General features: G+C 42.2%; 2 protein-coding genes across 5 annotated transcripts in view; both read left to right on the forward strand.

Moving 5' to 3' along the window:
- The first annotated feature begins 263 nt into the window (after nucleotides 1–263).
- Nucleotides 264–18,081, forward strand: part of LOC141191618 (uncharacterized) — a 302,307-nt gene continuing 284,489 nt past the window's right edge. Inside the window, exon 1 of the mRNA XM_073661545.1 lies at nucleotides 264–326. The gene's annotated coding sequence lies outside the window, so the exon portion shown is untranslated. The remainder of the gene's footprint in view (nucleotides 327–18,081) is intronic.
- Nucleotides 7,446–14,295, forward strand: LOC141191615 (uncharacterized). Of its 4 annotated transcripts, XM_073661540.1 has the most exons (9): nucleotides 7,446–7,843; nucleotides 7,939–8,009; nucleotides 8,158–8,211; nucleotides 8,377–8,526; nucleotides 8,656–8,757; nucleotides 8,841–8,964; nucleotides 9,048–9,145; nucleotides 9,350–9,440; nucleotides 11,403–14,295. In XM_073661540.1, exons 4-9 carry the CDS (start codon nucleotides 8,449–8,451, stop codon nucleotides 13,007–13,009), a joined length of 2,100 nt encoding a protein of 699 aa, XP_073517641.1. In that variant the 5' UTR covers nucleotides 7,446–7,843; nucleotides 7,939–8,009; nucleotides 8,158–8,211; nucleotides 8,377–8,448; the 3' UTR covers nucleotides 13,010–14,295. The 4 variants fall into 4 exon arrangements, with proteins under 4 accessions (XP_073517641.1, XP_073517640.1, XP_073517643.1 ...); XM_073661539.1 differs by lacking the exon at nucleotides 8,158–8,211; XM_073661542.1 differs by lacking the exons at nucleotides 7,939–8,009; nucleotides 8,158–8,211.

Consider the following 18,081-nt stretch of genomic DNA (forward strand, 5'->3'; position numbering starts at 1 on the left):
CACGCGCGGCTCCGCTCCGTACGCAACGTACACGCGCGGCTCCGCTCCGTACGCAACGTACACGCGCGGCTCCGCACGCCTCGTACACGCGCGGCTCCGCTCCGTACACCTCGTACACACGCGGCTCTGCTACATCCACACTGTAAACCCCTCCTGACCCCACACATAAACTTCAGCTCATCCAGCACCATGACAACCAGCACAGCAGAGTCCTGCATCCACTGAGGCCCTGATCATGTGACCCCTGACTCCTCCCCTCCTGTGACCTCATCACAGCTCCTGGGCGCACAGAGCAGCCATATATGTGGTGGCGGCTCTGCAGGTGGAGATATGTGGAGATTCCCCATTACTGGGCGCAGGGGGCATTAACCCCTTCAGCACCGAGACTCTTTTGGGGTCTTGTGTTGCCCCTTTATAAGAATCATAAGGTTTTTGTTCTGTTTCCTGTAATAGATACATACGACCCAACTATGGAGACAGGAAGGGAGGAAACGTATTGTTCTCATAGTACAGGACCCCTTTACTGCCCCCCACAGTGTAATGCTCCCATTATGCCCTTATGCGGGATGTATGATGCCCCACAGTGTAATGCCCCCCATTATACCCCTTATGCAGGATGTATGATGCTCCCCACACAGTGTAATGCCCCCATTATGCCCCTTATGCAGGATGTATGATGCCCCCACACAGTGTAATGCCCCCATTATGCTCCTTATACAGGATGTATGATGCCCCCCCACAGTGTAATGCCCCCATTATGCCCCTTATGCAGGATGTATGATGCCCCCCCACAGTGTAATGCCCCCATTATGCCCCTTATGCAGGATGTATGATGCCCCCACACAGTGTAATGCCCCCATTATGCCCCTTATGCAGGATGTATGATGCCCCCACGCAGTGTAATGTCCCCATTATGCCCCTTATACAGGATGTATGATGCCCCCACACAGTGTAATGCCCCTTATGCAGTATGTATGATGCCCCCCACACAGTGTAATGCCCCCATTATGCCCCTTATGCAGGATGTATGATGCCCCCACGCAGTGTAATGTCCCCATTATGCCCCTTATACAGGATGTATGATGCCCCCACACAGTGTAATGCCCCTTATGCAGTATGTATGATGCCCCCCACACAGTGTAATGCCCCCATTATGCCCCTTATGCAGGATGTATGATGCCCCCACACAGTGTAATGACCCCATTATGCCCCTTGTGCAGGATGTATGATGCCCCCACACAGTGTAATGACCCCATTATGCCCCTTGTGCAGGATGTATGATGCCCCCACACAGTGTAATGCCCCCATTATGCCCCTTATGCAGGATGTATGATGCCCCCCACAGTGTAATGCCCCCATTATGCCCCTTATGCAGGATGTATGATGCCTCCACACAGTGTAATGCCCCCATTATGCCCCTTATACAGGATGTATGATGCCCCCACACAGTTTAATGCCCCCATTATGCCCCTTATGCAGGATGTATGATGCCCCCCACACAGTGTACTGCCCCCATTATGCCCCTTATGCAGGATGTATGATGCCCCCACACAGTGTAATGCCCCCATTATGCCCCTTATGCAGGATGTATGATGCCCCCACACAGTGTAATGCCCCCATTATGCCCCTTATGCAGGATGTATGATGCCCCCACAGTGTAATGCCCCCATTATGCCCCGTATGCAGGATGTATGATGCCCCCACACAGTGTAATGCCCCCATTATGCCCCTTATGCAGTATGTATGATGCCCCCACACAGTGTAATGCCCCCATTATGCCCCTTATGCAGTATGTATGATGCCCCCACACAGTGTAATGCCCCCATTATGCCCCTTATGCAGGATGTATGATGCCCCCACACAGTGTAATGCCCCCATTATGCCCCTTATGCAGGATGTATGATGCCCCCTCACAGTGTAAAGCCCCCATTATGCCACTTGTGCAGTATGTATGATGCCCCACACATTGTAATGCATTATGCCCCTTATGTAGTATGTATGATGCCCCCTCACAGTGTAATGCCCCCATTATGCCCCTTATACAGGATGTATGATGCCCCCACACAGTATAATGCCCCCATTATGCCCCCTGTGCAGTATGTATGATGCCCCACACATTGTAATGCATTATGCCCCTTATGTAGTATGTATGATGCCCCCACACAGTGTAATGCCCCCATTATGCCCCTTATGTAGTATGTATGATGCCCCACACAGTGTAATGCCCCCATTATGCCCCTTATGCAGTACGTATGATGCCCCCCACACAGTGTAATGCCCCCATTATGCCCCTTGTGCAGTATGTATGATGCCCCCCACACAGTGTAATGCCCCCATTATGCCCCTTATGCAGTATGTATGATGCCCCACACATTGTAATGCCCCTATTATGCCCCTTATGTAGTATGTGTAATGCCCCCACACAGTGTAATGTTCTCCCAGTACCGCCTGAGGTCCTGCAGTTGGAATAATCCCTCTGGAGTTGGTTTTCCCTTTGGCTGCTCCCCTACATGTAGACCCTCGAGCATGTATACATGCATGTAGGGGAGCAGGCCTCACTAGATATCGAGGCTTTGTACAGTAATATACCACATGATGATGGTATCAGAGGAGTAAGACGTTTATTGAAATCGAGATCAATAGAGTGTAGCAGACATAATGACTTCATGGAGGATCTTCTAAAATTAACTTTTACTCATAACTTATTTATTTTTGACAGGAAGTACTTCCACCAGCTCAGTGGTACTGCGATGGGGAGCCCTTGTGCCCCCTCGTATGCTAACCTATTCCTTGGCTGGTGGGAGGAATCCACAATATTCAGGGATGATCATAAGTGATGGCATTCATATATTGGGGTATTGTACAAATATATAGACTACATTTTAATCATCTGGTCAGGGACGAGTGAACAATCTTTTGAATTTGTCAGAGAACTGAACATCAATAGAGTCGGCCTGAGATTTACATCGGAGTTTAATTATAACCAGTTGACTTTCCTGGATGTACTAATCTAGATAGAACGGGATGGGACCCTAGGAACACTCATCTACCATAAACCTACAAGCACTAATAAACTATTGAAGTGGAATAGCCACCACCCCATCCCCATAAAAAGAGGAATACCCAAGGGTCAATTTTTATGGTTGAGAAGGTACTGCCATAATGTCACAGATTTTAATATACTGGCAATAGAATATACTGGCAATAGACCTGAACACCAGATTAAGGGATTATAGGGTACTCATGGTACATTTTGGATTCCACATCATCGTTTGCAGAAAAATGGGAGAAACAGACTCCTCCATACCTAACCAAGAGACCAAGAAAAAGATGGGGTAGCACGAGTAAGAAAAACTTATGACAATCAGAGTGACCTGGGATATACTTGTGGCCGACCCAGCTCGGAGGGTGCTGTGTGATCTACTCCCACAATAACTTTCAGAAAGGGTTGGTCAATTAGGGACCGTTTAGTGCATAGTTTCTACCAAAAAACTGCACCCAAGGGGACTTGGCTAGATAGAAGAATCTGTGGTTTCTTTAGATGTGGAGAATGTTGTACATGTAATTGGATGAGACCATGTAAATCTTTCTCGAGTTCCTCCACGAGTAAAAACTTTTTTCAGAGGGGTTATTCCAACTGTAAAACCTCAGGACTTGTATATATGGCCACATGCACCTGCCCCCTAGATTATGTAGGTAACATGTAAGCAAATAAGAAGAAAGGGTAGCACTCACCGGTCCGTAAAACGTACTTCTTTATTGTATGACATCGGTACACTATTCCTGGACCAATTGTCTTCCCCGTACAAAGTTGCCGGTTCTTGTTTTATTTTTTGTGTTTGGACAGATTATGTAGGCAAGACCAAGAGGGAGTCTAGGAGGAGGGTGGGGGGCATTTGAATGACATATACCATGGTCAGGACACCCGATTAGCGAGACACATGAATAGTGTACATCGAGGTGAAACCAGAGACATCTCCTTTTGTATCATTGATGTGGTTAAACCCAATGTGATAGGAGGTGATCACAATAGATATATCCTCAAAAAGGAAAGTGAGTGGATTTCCAGACTGGATTGACTAGACCCTAAGGGACTGAATGAGCCAATTTCCTATGCTTGTTTTGTGTGAATACAGCCCCATTCCGGATTACATTTTGGATTTTATACTCTATTCATTGCTACTCAGTTCCCAGTGATTGGAGTTCACATATTATTGTACGTCATCGAGATATCTGAGCTTCTATATCAGAATTATTTCTTATCAGTTATATCCTACATATACTATTTAGTAACTAGCAAATGTGATGATCCTTGTGTATCTCTAATTATGCAATGGGGGTCTAATGTGATCATTTAGGAATATACTGTGGGCCATCATCCCATATTTTATGTAGTGATAAAGTAGATCTACGTGCCTATTGCATGATGGGAGGATGTGAAATACTTGTTTTTAGTCTCCCATGACGCTGATCTCAGAGATAGGACTTTTCTATGTTGGTGGTATGCAATCCAAAACCATTATGCGATCCAGCGTGGAACGCATGCTTCCGGACATGCGCATTCGCAGATAGGAGACCGTGATGCACTCCAGCATGGAACGCACATGTCCGGTCACATTTGAGCTTTCTTCCGGCCTGTTGTTTTGTGCTGAATTGTGGGGAATACTTGAGAATTTATTTTTGTTCCATCTGTCTTTAGTTGATCCCACTGATACATCAGATAAGTCCTCAGAGAATTATAATTAGAGGAACCCATGGACACATTAGGATTTGTGAAGCTGACCTCCGCTCTCCTCTATTTCCTTTGAATTTATTGTGCGACCTGTATTTCAGAACAGTAGCTCTTGGTTTTTCATTTCCATGTGTAAATTGAATTTGACTCGTCTTTGATATCTCTTTCAAACTTAGTTTTTTCGATGTCTCAGATCCATCCTCCAGACTTTGTAAATTCTTTTACATATTTTGTTTGAGTTTTGTATCCAAAAAGGCGGAAAACTTTCACCTAGTTTTTTTTTCAAGAAACAAATATCAAACGCATTGTGACTTGGTTATCCTTCATAAATTTATCTTTATTAAGTTTTGAAAAGGAAATACAAATACAAACGCCGGGTACTAGTTGTGTAACAAGTAGTAGGTCAAACATGACCACATAACCATAACAATAACCAGTATTTCCAAAACATTTGAAAACAAAATGAAAGAAGTTAACACAATCCAAAGTAGAGTCGCTGGTAGAACATTGGTTCAATGTGTTTTAGGATATACCAGCGTGGTGACTCTGACTTAAACATTAAGTCATTACATATTCATGTTGGTTAACAAATAAGGGTTATAAAAGAAAAAACGAGTAGTTAAAACCAAAAACACAAATATACAGAAAGACAAAGGGAAGTGGGGGAAGGGATGTATGGGTAAAAGGGTTAGGGTAACGTCAGAGAGGCTCCTGAAGTATAGACTTTACCTTGACCTCATAGGGGAAAGTTATCAGCGGAAGATTTAAACTCCAGTAGGACCATGTTTTATAAAATTTATCATGGGAGTTATTGATCGTGTAGGTGAGCTCCTCCCTTAACATAATCTCATTTATTTTGGAGAACCATAGTGAGATTGTCGGGATAGTGTTACTTTTCCATAGCGAGGGAATACATGCTCTAGCAGACGTGATCAAGAGTCTCAGTATCGAGTTTTTATATGTTTTTAAAGGGATGTTGCTGTGATGGAGAAGGACGAAAGCTGGGTCATGTCTTGCTCCATCCACCAACGTCACGTTACAACACAGACTGTCCAGGAGTTTGCGGAACCTCATCAGGAGAATTCCCAGGCGTTGTAGGAAGGACATACAGGCACGTGGAGGCCACACACAATACTGAGCCTCATTTTGACTTGTTTTAAGGACATTACATCAAAGTTGGATCAGCCTGTAGTGTGTTTTTCCACTTTTAATTTTGGGGGTGACTCCAAATCCAGGTCTCCATTGGTTAATAAATTTGATTTCCATTGATGATTTTTGTGTGATTTTGTTGTCAGCACATTCAACTTTGTACAGAATAAAGTATTCAATGAGAATATTTCATTCATTCAGATCTAGGATGTGTTATTTGAGTGTTCCCTTTATTTTTTTGAGCAGTGCATTTAATAGAATGTATAGTGAGTAAACTATAATATGTGGGATGCACGTCAGAGTCGCTAAAAAAAATGTATTAGAAGACATTTATCTGATGCAATCAATCCCACAACATTAAACGTCTGTGGTTTCAAGACGCTTCACCATGACATATGATTCAAGCCGTGTTAGTTTCCTTGATACCATGGTGATCAAGGATACACAGGGCCACCTAACTGACCACTATTCCAAGCCCACCGATCTCAATGGCCTATTACACTTTTCTAGCAATCATCCAAGGTCGATGAAGAAATCTATACCTACATCACGATTTCAGAGGGTCAAACGGATTGTGTCCAGTGAAACTATCCGCAATCAGAGGTTACAAGAAATGTCGACCAAATTCACTGAACGAGGCTATCCACCTAGCTTCTTGCATCCCCAGGCGTCGAATTCCAGAACTGATCGTCCAAACAGGACAGAAGGACAGAATCCCCTTTGTTCACACGTTACAGCCCTTCGCCTACATCTTACATAAAACCATTAGGAAACACAGGAACATCTTACAAACCGGTTATTCCACGATCCCTGCGTTCCAACAACCCTTCCTACCGTGTTTTAAGAGAGCAACCAATATTAGAGACTCTCTGGTATGTGCCGATTTGGGCGCAGCGTACCTAGGTCCTAAACAATGTTTTTTGCAGAATCCCAAAATGGGCACATTCCCATGTCTCCAATGTCGTCAATGCAACAATGTCCTCAGGGGTAGCATTGTTCATCACCCACAAACTGGCAAAATATACAACATCAAAGGGTACTTTACATGTGACAGTTCATATGTGGTATATCTTATTAAATGTGCATTCGGCCGAATCTATGTGGGGGAGACGACACAGCCCATAATGGATAGGATTTCAAAGCACAAGTCCACAATTTGGTGCAAAAACCTAATGTTACCCATTCCCCAACAGTTTATCACGGCAGGACATAGTATTTCTCAATTCAAATACCAGTTATTGGAACAAGTTTTGACACCACGTCGGGGAAGCGACCGAGTGAGCCTTCTCAAACGTAGATAAGCCTACTGGATTCATGAATTACAGTTCTTAGAGTCGAAAGGCCTTAATAGGGACTATGAACTACTGGCTTTTTATATAAGGTTTTTTTATGATTGGAGTTTGGTTCTCATTGAACAATTGGTATAGAGAAACTTGTCACCCAGGGATTTTATGTGACCCTATGTTGAAATGTATTTGACATTTGGAAATGTGGTCTTCAATTTGAATAGGTCAATAATATACATGTTTTGATCTCCATATCCTACTCATATATTGTATCCTTTATTGCAGATTATTCCTCTCTGGCACACTCTTGTCCCCTCTCCTGGATCCTTCTCCACTCCAACAAAGGCTCTGCCTCATGCCCATTGGGTCTTATGCTCTATACTGGTGCAACGCACATTCTCTCTCCCTGGCACTCAAACTTCCGGCTCACTGGAACGCATTTACACCAGCCTGCGGAACGCACAGCTTCCTGGGAGCAACGCGTCACTTCCGGTGACGTCACACGTGCACTTCCGAAGTGCACACTACACAGCACTGCGGGATTGGTGGCAATTGGTCAGCTGATACCATCCTGCCCCTGACAACGCTCACAGCACCAGGAACTAGCGGTGGACACCGCGTTCCTCTAAGCCACTACGTGCAGTACCACCTTATAACCAGGAACTAGGGGTCACAGGTATGCTACGTCCAGCTCTATTCGGTCTATCTCTGCCTCCACAGTCCCTCTCAGCTGATAACTCTGAGTCTGCCACTCTCTGCTCTTTTCTGCAGACCCAAGTAACCAGTGTCACCATATCTCCACACTTTTGAATTCCTACCTTTGAATACCATCCAGGAGGCTAGTAGGTGTCGCCTCTCTTCAATTTGTATATATACTTGCTCTATACTATGATGTTGTATCCGCATTAATGGGGTTTGACGAAATATTATACACTGTTTAAGAGGGGTTTGGGAGAAATTGTTAATATTTTCTCAATATTTCCCTGACAGTGCGTCTATGAGAAACGTATTCAGCTGCAGACTCCAAGGAAGAAACTGCTTGTTGTATGTGTCCTAAAATATAAAGGTTTTATTACTAGATATAAAGAAGAAAACTAAATACTGTAAAATAATAAATCTCCTTATATGTTTCCTCTCATTATCTCCAATAGTTGTATTATTACACAGGATTTTTATAATGTTCCATCAGCTTATCTTTTTCTCCTTCAGGTCTCTACAATATCGGATCCTCTCAGTGAAGATCTTCTATATAAGAAAATTTTTCTGATTTACCCATCAAAGATGGATATGGACAGAGACAAGATGGCGGAGAGGATATTACACCTCACCCTAGAGATCCTCTTCCGGCTTACTGGAGAGGTGAGAGATTCTGATGACGTCACATTACATCATTCTTATCTATGGAAATAACAGATGGACAGAACTGGAGAGGTGAGAACTCTGGAAATGTCTGGAGTGAGATTTATTACTGTGTCTCTCCATAACCAGAGATTAATCACGGGGCCTCCACCTCACCCCCTGATACATGAGGACATCAATGACCAGATCCTAGAACTCGCCTACAAGATGATTGAGCTGCTGACTGGAGAGGTGACACTGCTGGGAATGATGGGACATTATACAGTAACACTATGAAGGGATCGGGGAGATGACGGTATCATTGTGTGTGTCAGGTTCCTATAAGGTGTCAGGATGTCGCCGTCTATTTTTCCATGGAGGAGTGGGAGTATTTAGAAGGACGCAAAGATCTATACAAGAACGTCATGATGGAGGTTCCCCAGCCCCTCACATCACCAGGTAATAGACAGGACTAAATACACACGGCCTATAATTATCTGTATGTAAAGAATGAATTCAGTCCCTGTATGTGTTTCCTCCAGATCTATCCAGTAAGAGGACAACACCAGAGAGATGTCCCCATCCTCTTCTTCCACAGGACTGTAAACAAGAAGATCCCAATGTTCCTCAGGATCATCAGGTAGATGGAGAGAAGGAGTCATGAGATCTCCCCTATGATGTGTAGACGGCTGTAAAGGTTTTGTATTTTTGGATTCAGTCTTGTTTTATCCACCATTATTATGTTTTATATTTGTGTAATGAGAACGGTGGAGATGGCAGGATTAGAGCTGATCATAGATGTGACTTCTCCATCTGTCTGTGACTTTTACAATATTTGTTTCAGGGTGAAGATCTGACCCATAGTAATACTACAGAGACATATGTGAGGGATGATGAGCGGTGTAAAGAGGAGATTTCTACATATGACTACCCAGGTGAGTAGTAATCACTGAATACTGAGAAGTCACAGATTCTTCTCAGTCACCGGCTGTGGCTGCTTTATCGTTTGTGTAGTCCGGCTGTATCACAATCGTGTGATCACCATTTTGCCGCTAGACCACAACATTCTCCTCCGTCCGAAAATGTTCAGATTACTTTGGGAAATTGTGAAAGCCCTTTTCTATAGAACTTACAACCTGGAGGATCCACCTACCCCCTGGGATTAGATGATGCTGACCGTTACCTGCCCAGGTCTGTAAACTACAAAGCCAAATGACAGCGTACGCAGAATGTGCAGATGATCAGGCCCCATTTTTCAAATCTGACAGATGTCACTTTATGTGGTGATAACTTTGAAATTTTTCACAAAGGATAATAAGAAACAAATGGACCTTACAAATTATTTTCCAACTTCTTTTGAATTTGACAATACCCTATATACAGCTGTACACTACTGTCTGGGCACATGGCAGGTTAAGAAGGGAAGGAGCGACATTTAGCTATTAGGAATGCAGATTTTGCTGGAATAGTTTGCAGACACAATGTATTGGGGGCGCTGTTCATGGTCACCTGGCAGCTCAAAAGATGGCTACCACGAACAGGCTTGTCTTATCTACCCCGTTTACATATTTCACAAATTACTTTCCTCATCACCCTTTAACCTCTCTACATGGATCTGGACTTACACAGAGACCCCTAGGCTTGGGCCACGGTGTTACCTGCTGTTCTGTGGAGTGACATGGGAAGAAGAATAGTCAGATAGCCGGGTCAGAACAGGAGGGCAGAGAAAATACAAAATCAGAAGACACAAGAGTAGTCAGTAAACGGGCCGAGGTCACAACAGAAACAAATACACAAGCCGGGAGCTGAGCACAGAGGACTGAACCAGAGGAGAACAAGGCTGTATCTGGCAGCTTCCGGCAATATGCTTCCAGCTTTAGTAGGGTGCGGTGCTTTCCAAATGGCTGAAGTAGGGAGCAGATTATTCCAGCTGGACAGCACACACACCCATACTGCAAAACTGGATGGTACTACTGGTCCCTGCAACCCTAATCTTAGTGGCTGCGCAGAGCCTGCGCCTCGCAGAGCTTCTGGTTCTGACGTCTCTTCCATCACCAGCGCCGCCTGCAGAATGAATAAGGCGGCTTCTGGTGTCAAAAGTAGACCTCACACAAGTCGAAGCAGGAGGAGAAGTAGACGTCCCAGAGGAGTTGGGACACACCTTTTGCAGAAGCAGTAGAAATCCCCATAAAGTGACTCCATTTTGGAAATTATAACCCTCAGTGAATTAATTTATAGGAGAAGTGACTATTTTGACTCTACAGTCACTCTCCAGAAATTAGCACGCAGTGGATGTTGGAGAGTGAAAATTGCAAATATGCTATTTTATTACCCAACACATAGTGCCCAGATTGTGCTCCAGGAGACACACACCGTAAATTAAGTGGGTTCTTCTCATTATAGTAATACCAAATACATGGATGCTGAATGTGACTTAGGCACATAAACTACTGCAAAGCTCAGAAGTGAGGGGGAGATCTGACTTTGGGAGAGTGGATATTGCTGGATTGGTTTATGGAAGCCATGTTGCTTTTCAAGAGCCTTTGAGCCACTAGTAATATGGAAACCTCTGTTTTTCCATTGACAGATGATGGATCTGAGTGGGGACTTGTTTTTTGTCAAATAAGTAGAAGTTTTTATTGGTATTATTTTCGCCTACATAACATTGTTTGGTGGCTTTTTATTCCATATTTTGGAGGCAGAATGAAAAAACAGTGGAACTCGCTCTACTGATCCATCCTATGAAGTTTCCTATTAGACAGTCATTGTCCTGGTGAATAAGTGAATTTTTTTTTATATAACTTGCCTTTTTTATGGAGAGTTTAAGTAGAAATGTTCAAAAATATAAAATTCAAGGATTTTTTATTAAAAATAATAATTGGTTTTATTCTTGGCAGATGTCTGTACCAGGAGATCAGAGGGACAGCTGACATTTTCAGTTTTCAAATCAGATAATTTTCAGATCCAACAGGATATAATTGAAATGAATGACATTTCTCCAGATTTACCATCATCCCTTCACAGCAAAGATCTGTCATCTGATCCTTTGATACAGGTCCTGTCTTCTGATTCATTACCGACTACTAAGGAAAATCAAAGTCACAAAACAAGCATTAAAAAACAAACTGCTTCTAAAGCAAAGAAGCCATTTTCACGTTCAGAATATAGAAATAGTTTTCCTCTCAAAAAGTCTTTTCTTAAACCTCAAAAAATTCACACAGCGAAGAATAGATTTTCTTGTTCCAAGTGTGGGAGATGTTTTAATCAGAAATCAGATCTTGTTAGGCACCAGAGAACTCACACAGGGGAGAAGCCTTTTTCCTGTTCAGAATGTGGTAAATGTTTTACAGAGAAATCAAATCTTATCGCACATCAGAGAATTCACACAGGGGAGAAGCCATTTTCCTGTTCAGAATGTGGTAAATGTTTTACAGAGAAATCAAATCTTATCGCACATCAGAGAACTCACACAGGGGAGAAGCCATTTTCCTGTTCAGAATGTGGAAAATGTTTTAACCAGAAATCAAATCTTAATATACATCAGAGAACTCACACAGGGGAGATGCCTTTTCCATGTTCAGAATGTGGAAAATGTTTTAACCAGAAATCTAGTTTTCTTAAGCACCAGAGAAACCACACAGAGGAGAAGCCTTTTTCATGTTCAGATTGTGGGAAATGTTTTGTACAGTATCTTAGTATACATCAGAGAACTCACACAGGGGAGAAGCCATTTTCCTGTTCAGAATGTGGGAAATATTTTACAGAGAAATCAACTCTTATCAACCATCAGAGAACTCACACAGGAGAGAAGCCATTTTCCTGTTCAGAATGTGAGAAATGTTTTTCAGAGAAATCAAATCTTATTGTACATCAGAGAACTCACACAGGGGAGAAGCCATTTTCATGTTCAGAATGTGGAAAATCTTTTGCAAAGAAATCAAATCTTACCAAACATCAGAGAACTCACACAGGGGAAAAGCCTTTTTCATGTTCAGATTGTGGAAAATGTTTTGGACACAAATCATATCTTAATAAACATCAGAGAACTCACAAAGGGGAGAAGCCATTTTCCTGTACAGAATGTGGGAAATATTTTACAGAGAAATCAACTCTTATCAACCATCAGAGAACTCGCACAGGAGAAAAGCCATTTTCCTGTTCAGAATGTGGGAAATGTTTTACAGAGAAATCAACTCTTACCAAACATCACAAAACTCACACAGGGGAGAAGCCTTTTTCATGTTCAGAATGTGGGAAATGTTTTACAGAGAAATCAAGTCTTATCAAACATCAGAGAACTCACACAGGAGAGAAGCCTTTTTCTTGTTCAGAATGTGGGAAATGTTTTAACCAGAAATCAGATATTGATAAGCACCAGAGAACTCATACAGGGGAGAAGCCTTTTTCATGTTCAAAATGTGGGAAATGTTTTAACCAGAAAGCGCATCTTGATAGCCACCAGAGAACCCACACAGGGGAGAATGCCGCAACTACACCCAACTAGTCTCTGTAGAAACTAGAAAAAAAACCTAGCTGCACAACTAAAAATGCCACCACACACCTAACTAACTAATAAGCCGTTGAGGAGTTTCTCATACCTCCTGAGGAACCAGAGAGGAGGCTGCAAAACACTCTCAACAAGGGGAAAGGAAAGTATGAAGTAAAATATGAAAACTCTGAATGAGAAACAAAAACACATTCATATAGGGCAAAGAAGGCAAGCTAAGGAGAACCAAAAATAAAAGGAACAAGTATAATCTCCCAGAAACTCATCACTGTTAGAATTAAAAGGTACTGGGAGGGAAAGCAAACTGACCGGGAGGATAGTTTCACCTTTGTGGTGAAACTTACAAAATTTATCCTCACCAACTGTGTACGTAAAACCCATCCATTTATAATGACCGCGGACAAGATAAAGATTCCCAACTCACATCAGGACCACAAGATCCCAGGGACTTTCAGCTGCATCACAACTAATGTAATGTACTTAATTATATGTAGCAAATGTCCAACTGGGGGTCTGTATGTAGGGGAGACCAGGCAAAAACTTAAAACAAGGATGAATTCTCATCACCACCCAAAAAAAGAAAAAAAGAATAGATCTACTTGTGTCCACACATATTTACCGCCACAACTGCTTATCCCTTTCCGAAACTGATAGCTCTGCTTCACGTCACTTGTCTTATCTATTGCATTATTCCTGTGCCCTGTTGTGTATAAATATGTGACTCTTCAGATTTTGTGTTATACTATGCCTGATGAAAGACCTGAGTAGTCTAGAAAGCTTACTGACTAATGGCTAACTGAAAAGATGGTATCCTCCACTGAGGACTTTCAAATTTTAAAGTTTTTCTCCAAACAGCAATTTTAAGATCTCTCCACAGGTGTTCAATGGGATTTAGATCCGGATTCATTGCTAGTCAGAACTGTCCAGCACTTTGTTTCCATCCATTTTCTGGGTGCTTCTTGAAGTATGTTTGGGGTCATTGTCATGCTGGAAGACCCATGACCTAGCACGCAAACCCAACTTTCTGACACTAGGCACTACATTGTGCCCCAAAATCCTTTGCTAATCTTCAGATTTCATGATTCCTTGCACACAGTCAAGGTACCTGACCTGAGGCAGCAAAACAACCCCAAAACCTCTTTGAAGCTCCACCATATTTGACTGTATGTGTTTGTAAATTTATTGATTATGTTGCACATTGGACAGAGGAACATCCGGATCTCAAAAGATGGACTTATAACCTTGAAATTATTGATATTTTTCAACAATTTTGGTTCTCAAGTCCTCAGACAGTCCTCTTCTCCTTTTTCTGTTTTCTCCATGCTTAGTGTGCCACACATATGCACACAATGCAAAGATTGAATCAACTTCTCCCTTTTTTATCTGGTTTTAGTTGTGATTTTCTTATTGCCCACACCTGTTACTTGCCACAATTGCGTTTGAACAAGCTTCACATGCTTGAAACAGAGTTGTTTACCCACAATTTTGGCAAGGTGTCAATAATTTTGTCCGACCTATTTTATGTGGTTTTGTGTGAAATTATGTTCAATTTGCCTTTTTTTTCTCTGTTTTCTTGTGCTGTTTCAATAACCGCAAAGGAAATAAACGTGTATAATAAAACATGTAATTGCAATAATTTTCTGGGAGAATTACTTCATTTTCTGGCACAATTTCAAGGGATCCAACACTTTTGACCATGACTTGTTTTTGTTGCCTTTTTAATTTGTTGCAGCATATCATCCTCTTCATGTTTAGCTATATTAGGAGGCTTGTAGCAAAGTCCAGTTAGCAGCTTTCCATTATTGCCATTTCCATGTACATTACCCATACTGACTTTACATCAGGGATGTAAAGCTCAAAACATGTAGAGGGCCAAAATGAAAAACTTGGACAAAGTTGTGGACCAACCAGTATACAGTATAATGGGCCCCACATAGTCCTCCATACAGAATAATGGGCCCCACAAAGTCCTCCATTCAGTATGATTGGCCCCACAAAGCTTTCCATACAGTAAAATGGATCCCACAAAGTCCTCCATGCAGAATAATGGCCCCACATAGGTGTGGTGGTTCTGGTGTCGTGGGTCAAATATAATCACCAAGAGTTGGGCATGTGTGCTGTACATTGTCGAAACTGCCCCCCATGTCGTCATTGAGCTTGAGGTCTTAAGTTGGTTTTAACGAAAATACCCACCCGTCTACCTATTTTTCTTTCCTATCCATTTGAATGTAGTGTAACCATCTATGTTTGACACCAAGTCATGGCTTTCATCCAACCAGGTTTCTGTAATCTGCGGCTGACCTAAGAGTCTAATTCATTCATTTTGTTTTCAAGACTTCTTTCATTTGCCTGCAGACATTTAATACTATTAGCACATTTATTACTGCTACTCGCCTCCTTACTTTCCTTGAATGTTTCACTCTGTCTATTCTACCCCCTTATTTGCACGGCTACCCTCCCTCCCCCAGATCCTAGTTTGAAAGCTCCTCCATCCATCTGACCATTTTTTTTCCCCAGCACATCTGCTTTCTCCCCATTGAGGTGCAGCCTGTAGCCGACAGAGAAGTCAGCCCAGTTCTCCATGAACCTAAACACTTTCTTCCTGACAATTATCTCCTTAAGTTCCCGCTGACTTTCTAGTGACGTAGTGGTATCAGCAGTATTTCTGAAAACACCAAAATGCCCTTCAGTAGGGTTATCAATAAGGGAACAACAAAAACATTAAACTTTAGGAGGGCGAAGTTTGATCAGCTGATAGAAAACCTTCAACTTATTGACTGGGACAAAGTTCTTAATCAAGGAAATACGAATAGTAAATGGGAAACCTTCAAAAGAATTCTGAATACTCAGTGCGAGAGGTATATACCATATGGGAATAAAAGGGCCAGAAATAAGAGGAAACCAATATGGTTGAACAAGAACGTAAAAGGGGCGTTAAATAGCAAAAAAGAGGCATTCAAGAGATTAAAACAGGAAAACAGTAAGGAGGCACTAATGTGTTACAAGGAAAAAACGAGAACCTGTAAAAAACAAATAAAAATAGCGAAGGAGGAAACAGAGAAACGTATTGCTAGGGAAAGTAGATCAAATCCCAAACTGTTCTTTACGTATACAAATAGTAAAAGGATTAAATCGGATAATATTGGAGCGATAAAAAGTGAGGAAGGCAAAATCATAGAGAAAGATGAGGATAAAGCTAATCTATTAAATAATTTTTTTTCGACAACTTTCACAAAGGAAATAGAACTAACAGGAGAAATGAGAAGTGACAAGCTTAATCCTCCACTAAGTATGACAAATCTAACCCAAGCTGGGGTACAGAAACGCCTCAGTAACATTAAAATGAACAAATCACCAGGACCTGATGGCATACACCCACGGGTACTAAGGGAACTAAGTAATGTGATAGACCGTTATATCTTATATTTAAGGACTCTGAGACTGGGTCTGTACCACTTGATTGGCGACAGGCGAATGTAGTGCCAATATTCAAAAAGGGAGCGAAAAGTGACGCCGGAAACTATCGGCCGGTGAGTCTGACGTCCGTTGTGGGCAAAATTTTTGAAAGCTTCATTAAAGAGGCAATTACGGAGCATCTTGATGCTAATAATCTTTTAATCCCGAACCAACATGGATTCATGAGGAATCGCTCCTGCCAAACAAACCTGATTGACTTCTACGAGGAGGTTAGCTCTCGAGTAGATCAGGGGGAACCAATGGATGTCGTGTATCTCGACTTCTCAAAAGCGTTCGATAGCGTGCCACATAATAGGTTGGTATACAAAATGAGAATGATGGGGCTGGGGGAAAATGTCTGCAAGTGGGTAGCTAACTGGCTAAAGCATAGAAGGCAGAGGGTGGTTATAAATGGAATATACTCAGATTGGGTAAGCGTCACTAGTGGAGTACCACAGGGGTCTGTACTAGGCCCAATGTTATTTAATATCTTTATTAACGACATAGTCAACGGGATAAATAGTAAAATATCAATATTTGCAGATGACACAAAGTTATGTAAAACAATTAATACAAAAGAGGACAGTGCAGACCTACAGAGGGATTTGGATAAGCTGGGTAGGTGGAGCATTAAATGGCAAATGAGGTTTAACGAGGAGAAATGTAAGGTCATACATATGGGAAGGAAAAATGGAAGTCACCAGTACTCACTGAATGGGAAATCATTGGGGCATTCAGAGATGGAGAAGGACTTGGGCATCTTAATTGATAGCAAACTAAATTGGAGTGCCCAAAGTCAGGAAGCTGCTGTAAGGGCAAACAGGGTAATGGGATGTATCAGAAGAGGTATAGCTGCAAAGGATGAGAACATTGTTCTTCCACTGTACAAAGCTCTGGTCAGACCACACTTGGAATACTGTGCTCAGTTATGGGCCCCAATATATAGAAAGGATATAAATGAGCTTGAAAAGGTACAAAGGAGGGCAACAAAATTAATAAAGGGAATGGAGGGACTGCAATACCCAGAGAGGTTGGCAAAACAAGGACTATTCAGCCTGGAAAAGAGAAGGTTGAGGGGGGACATAATAAATGTGTACAAATATGTTAGGGGACAGTATAGAGATCTTGCCCGGGATTTGTTCAAAAGGAGGGATATTACGGTAACAAGAGGGCATTCACTAAGACTGGAAGAGAAAAGGTTCCAGCACCAGCATAGGAAGGGGTTCTTTACGGTAAGAGCAGTGAGAATATGGAATTCACTGAGTGAGGAGACGGTAATGTCAGATTCACTACACCAGTTCAAGCGGGGACTGGATGCATTTCTAGATACCAGGCAGATTTCAGCATATACTTAAAAATAAAATAAAATAGTAGGTTGATACAGGGATTTATTCTGACTGCTGGTTTCAGAGTCGGGAGGGAATTTTTCCTCAGGTGAAGATTGGATAAATCATTTGGGGTTTTTGCCCTCCTCTGGATCAACTTTAGCAATTACAGAACTAACAGGTCGAACTTGATGGACGCAAATCTTTATTCGGCTTTACAAACTATGTTACTATGTTATGTATGTCACTTGCGCTCAACACTAGTCGCCTGTCACGCTGTCTCTGTGT

This window comes from Phyllobates terribilis, unplaced genomic scaffold, assembly GCF_046119375.1.
Source record: "Phyllobates terribilis strain yellow unplaced genomic scaffold, ASM4611937v1 Scaffold_49__1_contigs__length_9717188, whole genome shotgun sequence".
NCBI lineage: Eukaryota > Metazoa > Chordata > Amphibia > Anura > Dendrobatidae > Phyllobates > Phyllobates terribilis.

What these genes read in the sequence shown, in the direction of transcription:
- LOC141191615 (XM_073661540.1), top strand. Translation starts at nt 8,449, where the DNA reads ATGGATATGGACAGAGACAAGATGGCGGAGAGGATATTACACCTCACC. An exon ending in ATGTTCCTCAGGATCATCAG is followed by an intron (nt 9,146 to 9,349) that starts GTAGATGGAGAG and finishes TATTTGTTTCAG; the next exon opens with GGTGAAGATCTGACCCATAG. An exon ending in TTCTACATATGACTACCCAG is followed by an intron (nt 9,441 to 11,402) that starts GTGAGTAGTAAT and finishes TATTCTTGGCAG; the next exon opens with ATGTCTGTACCAGGAGATCA.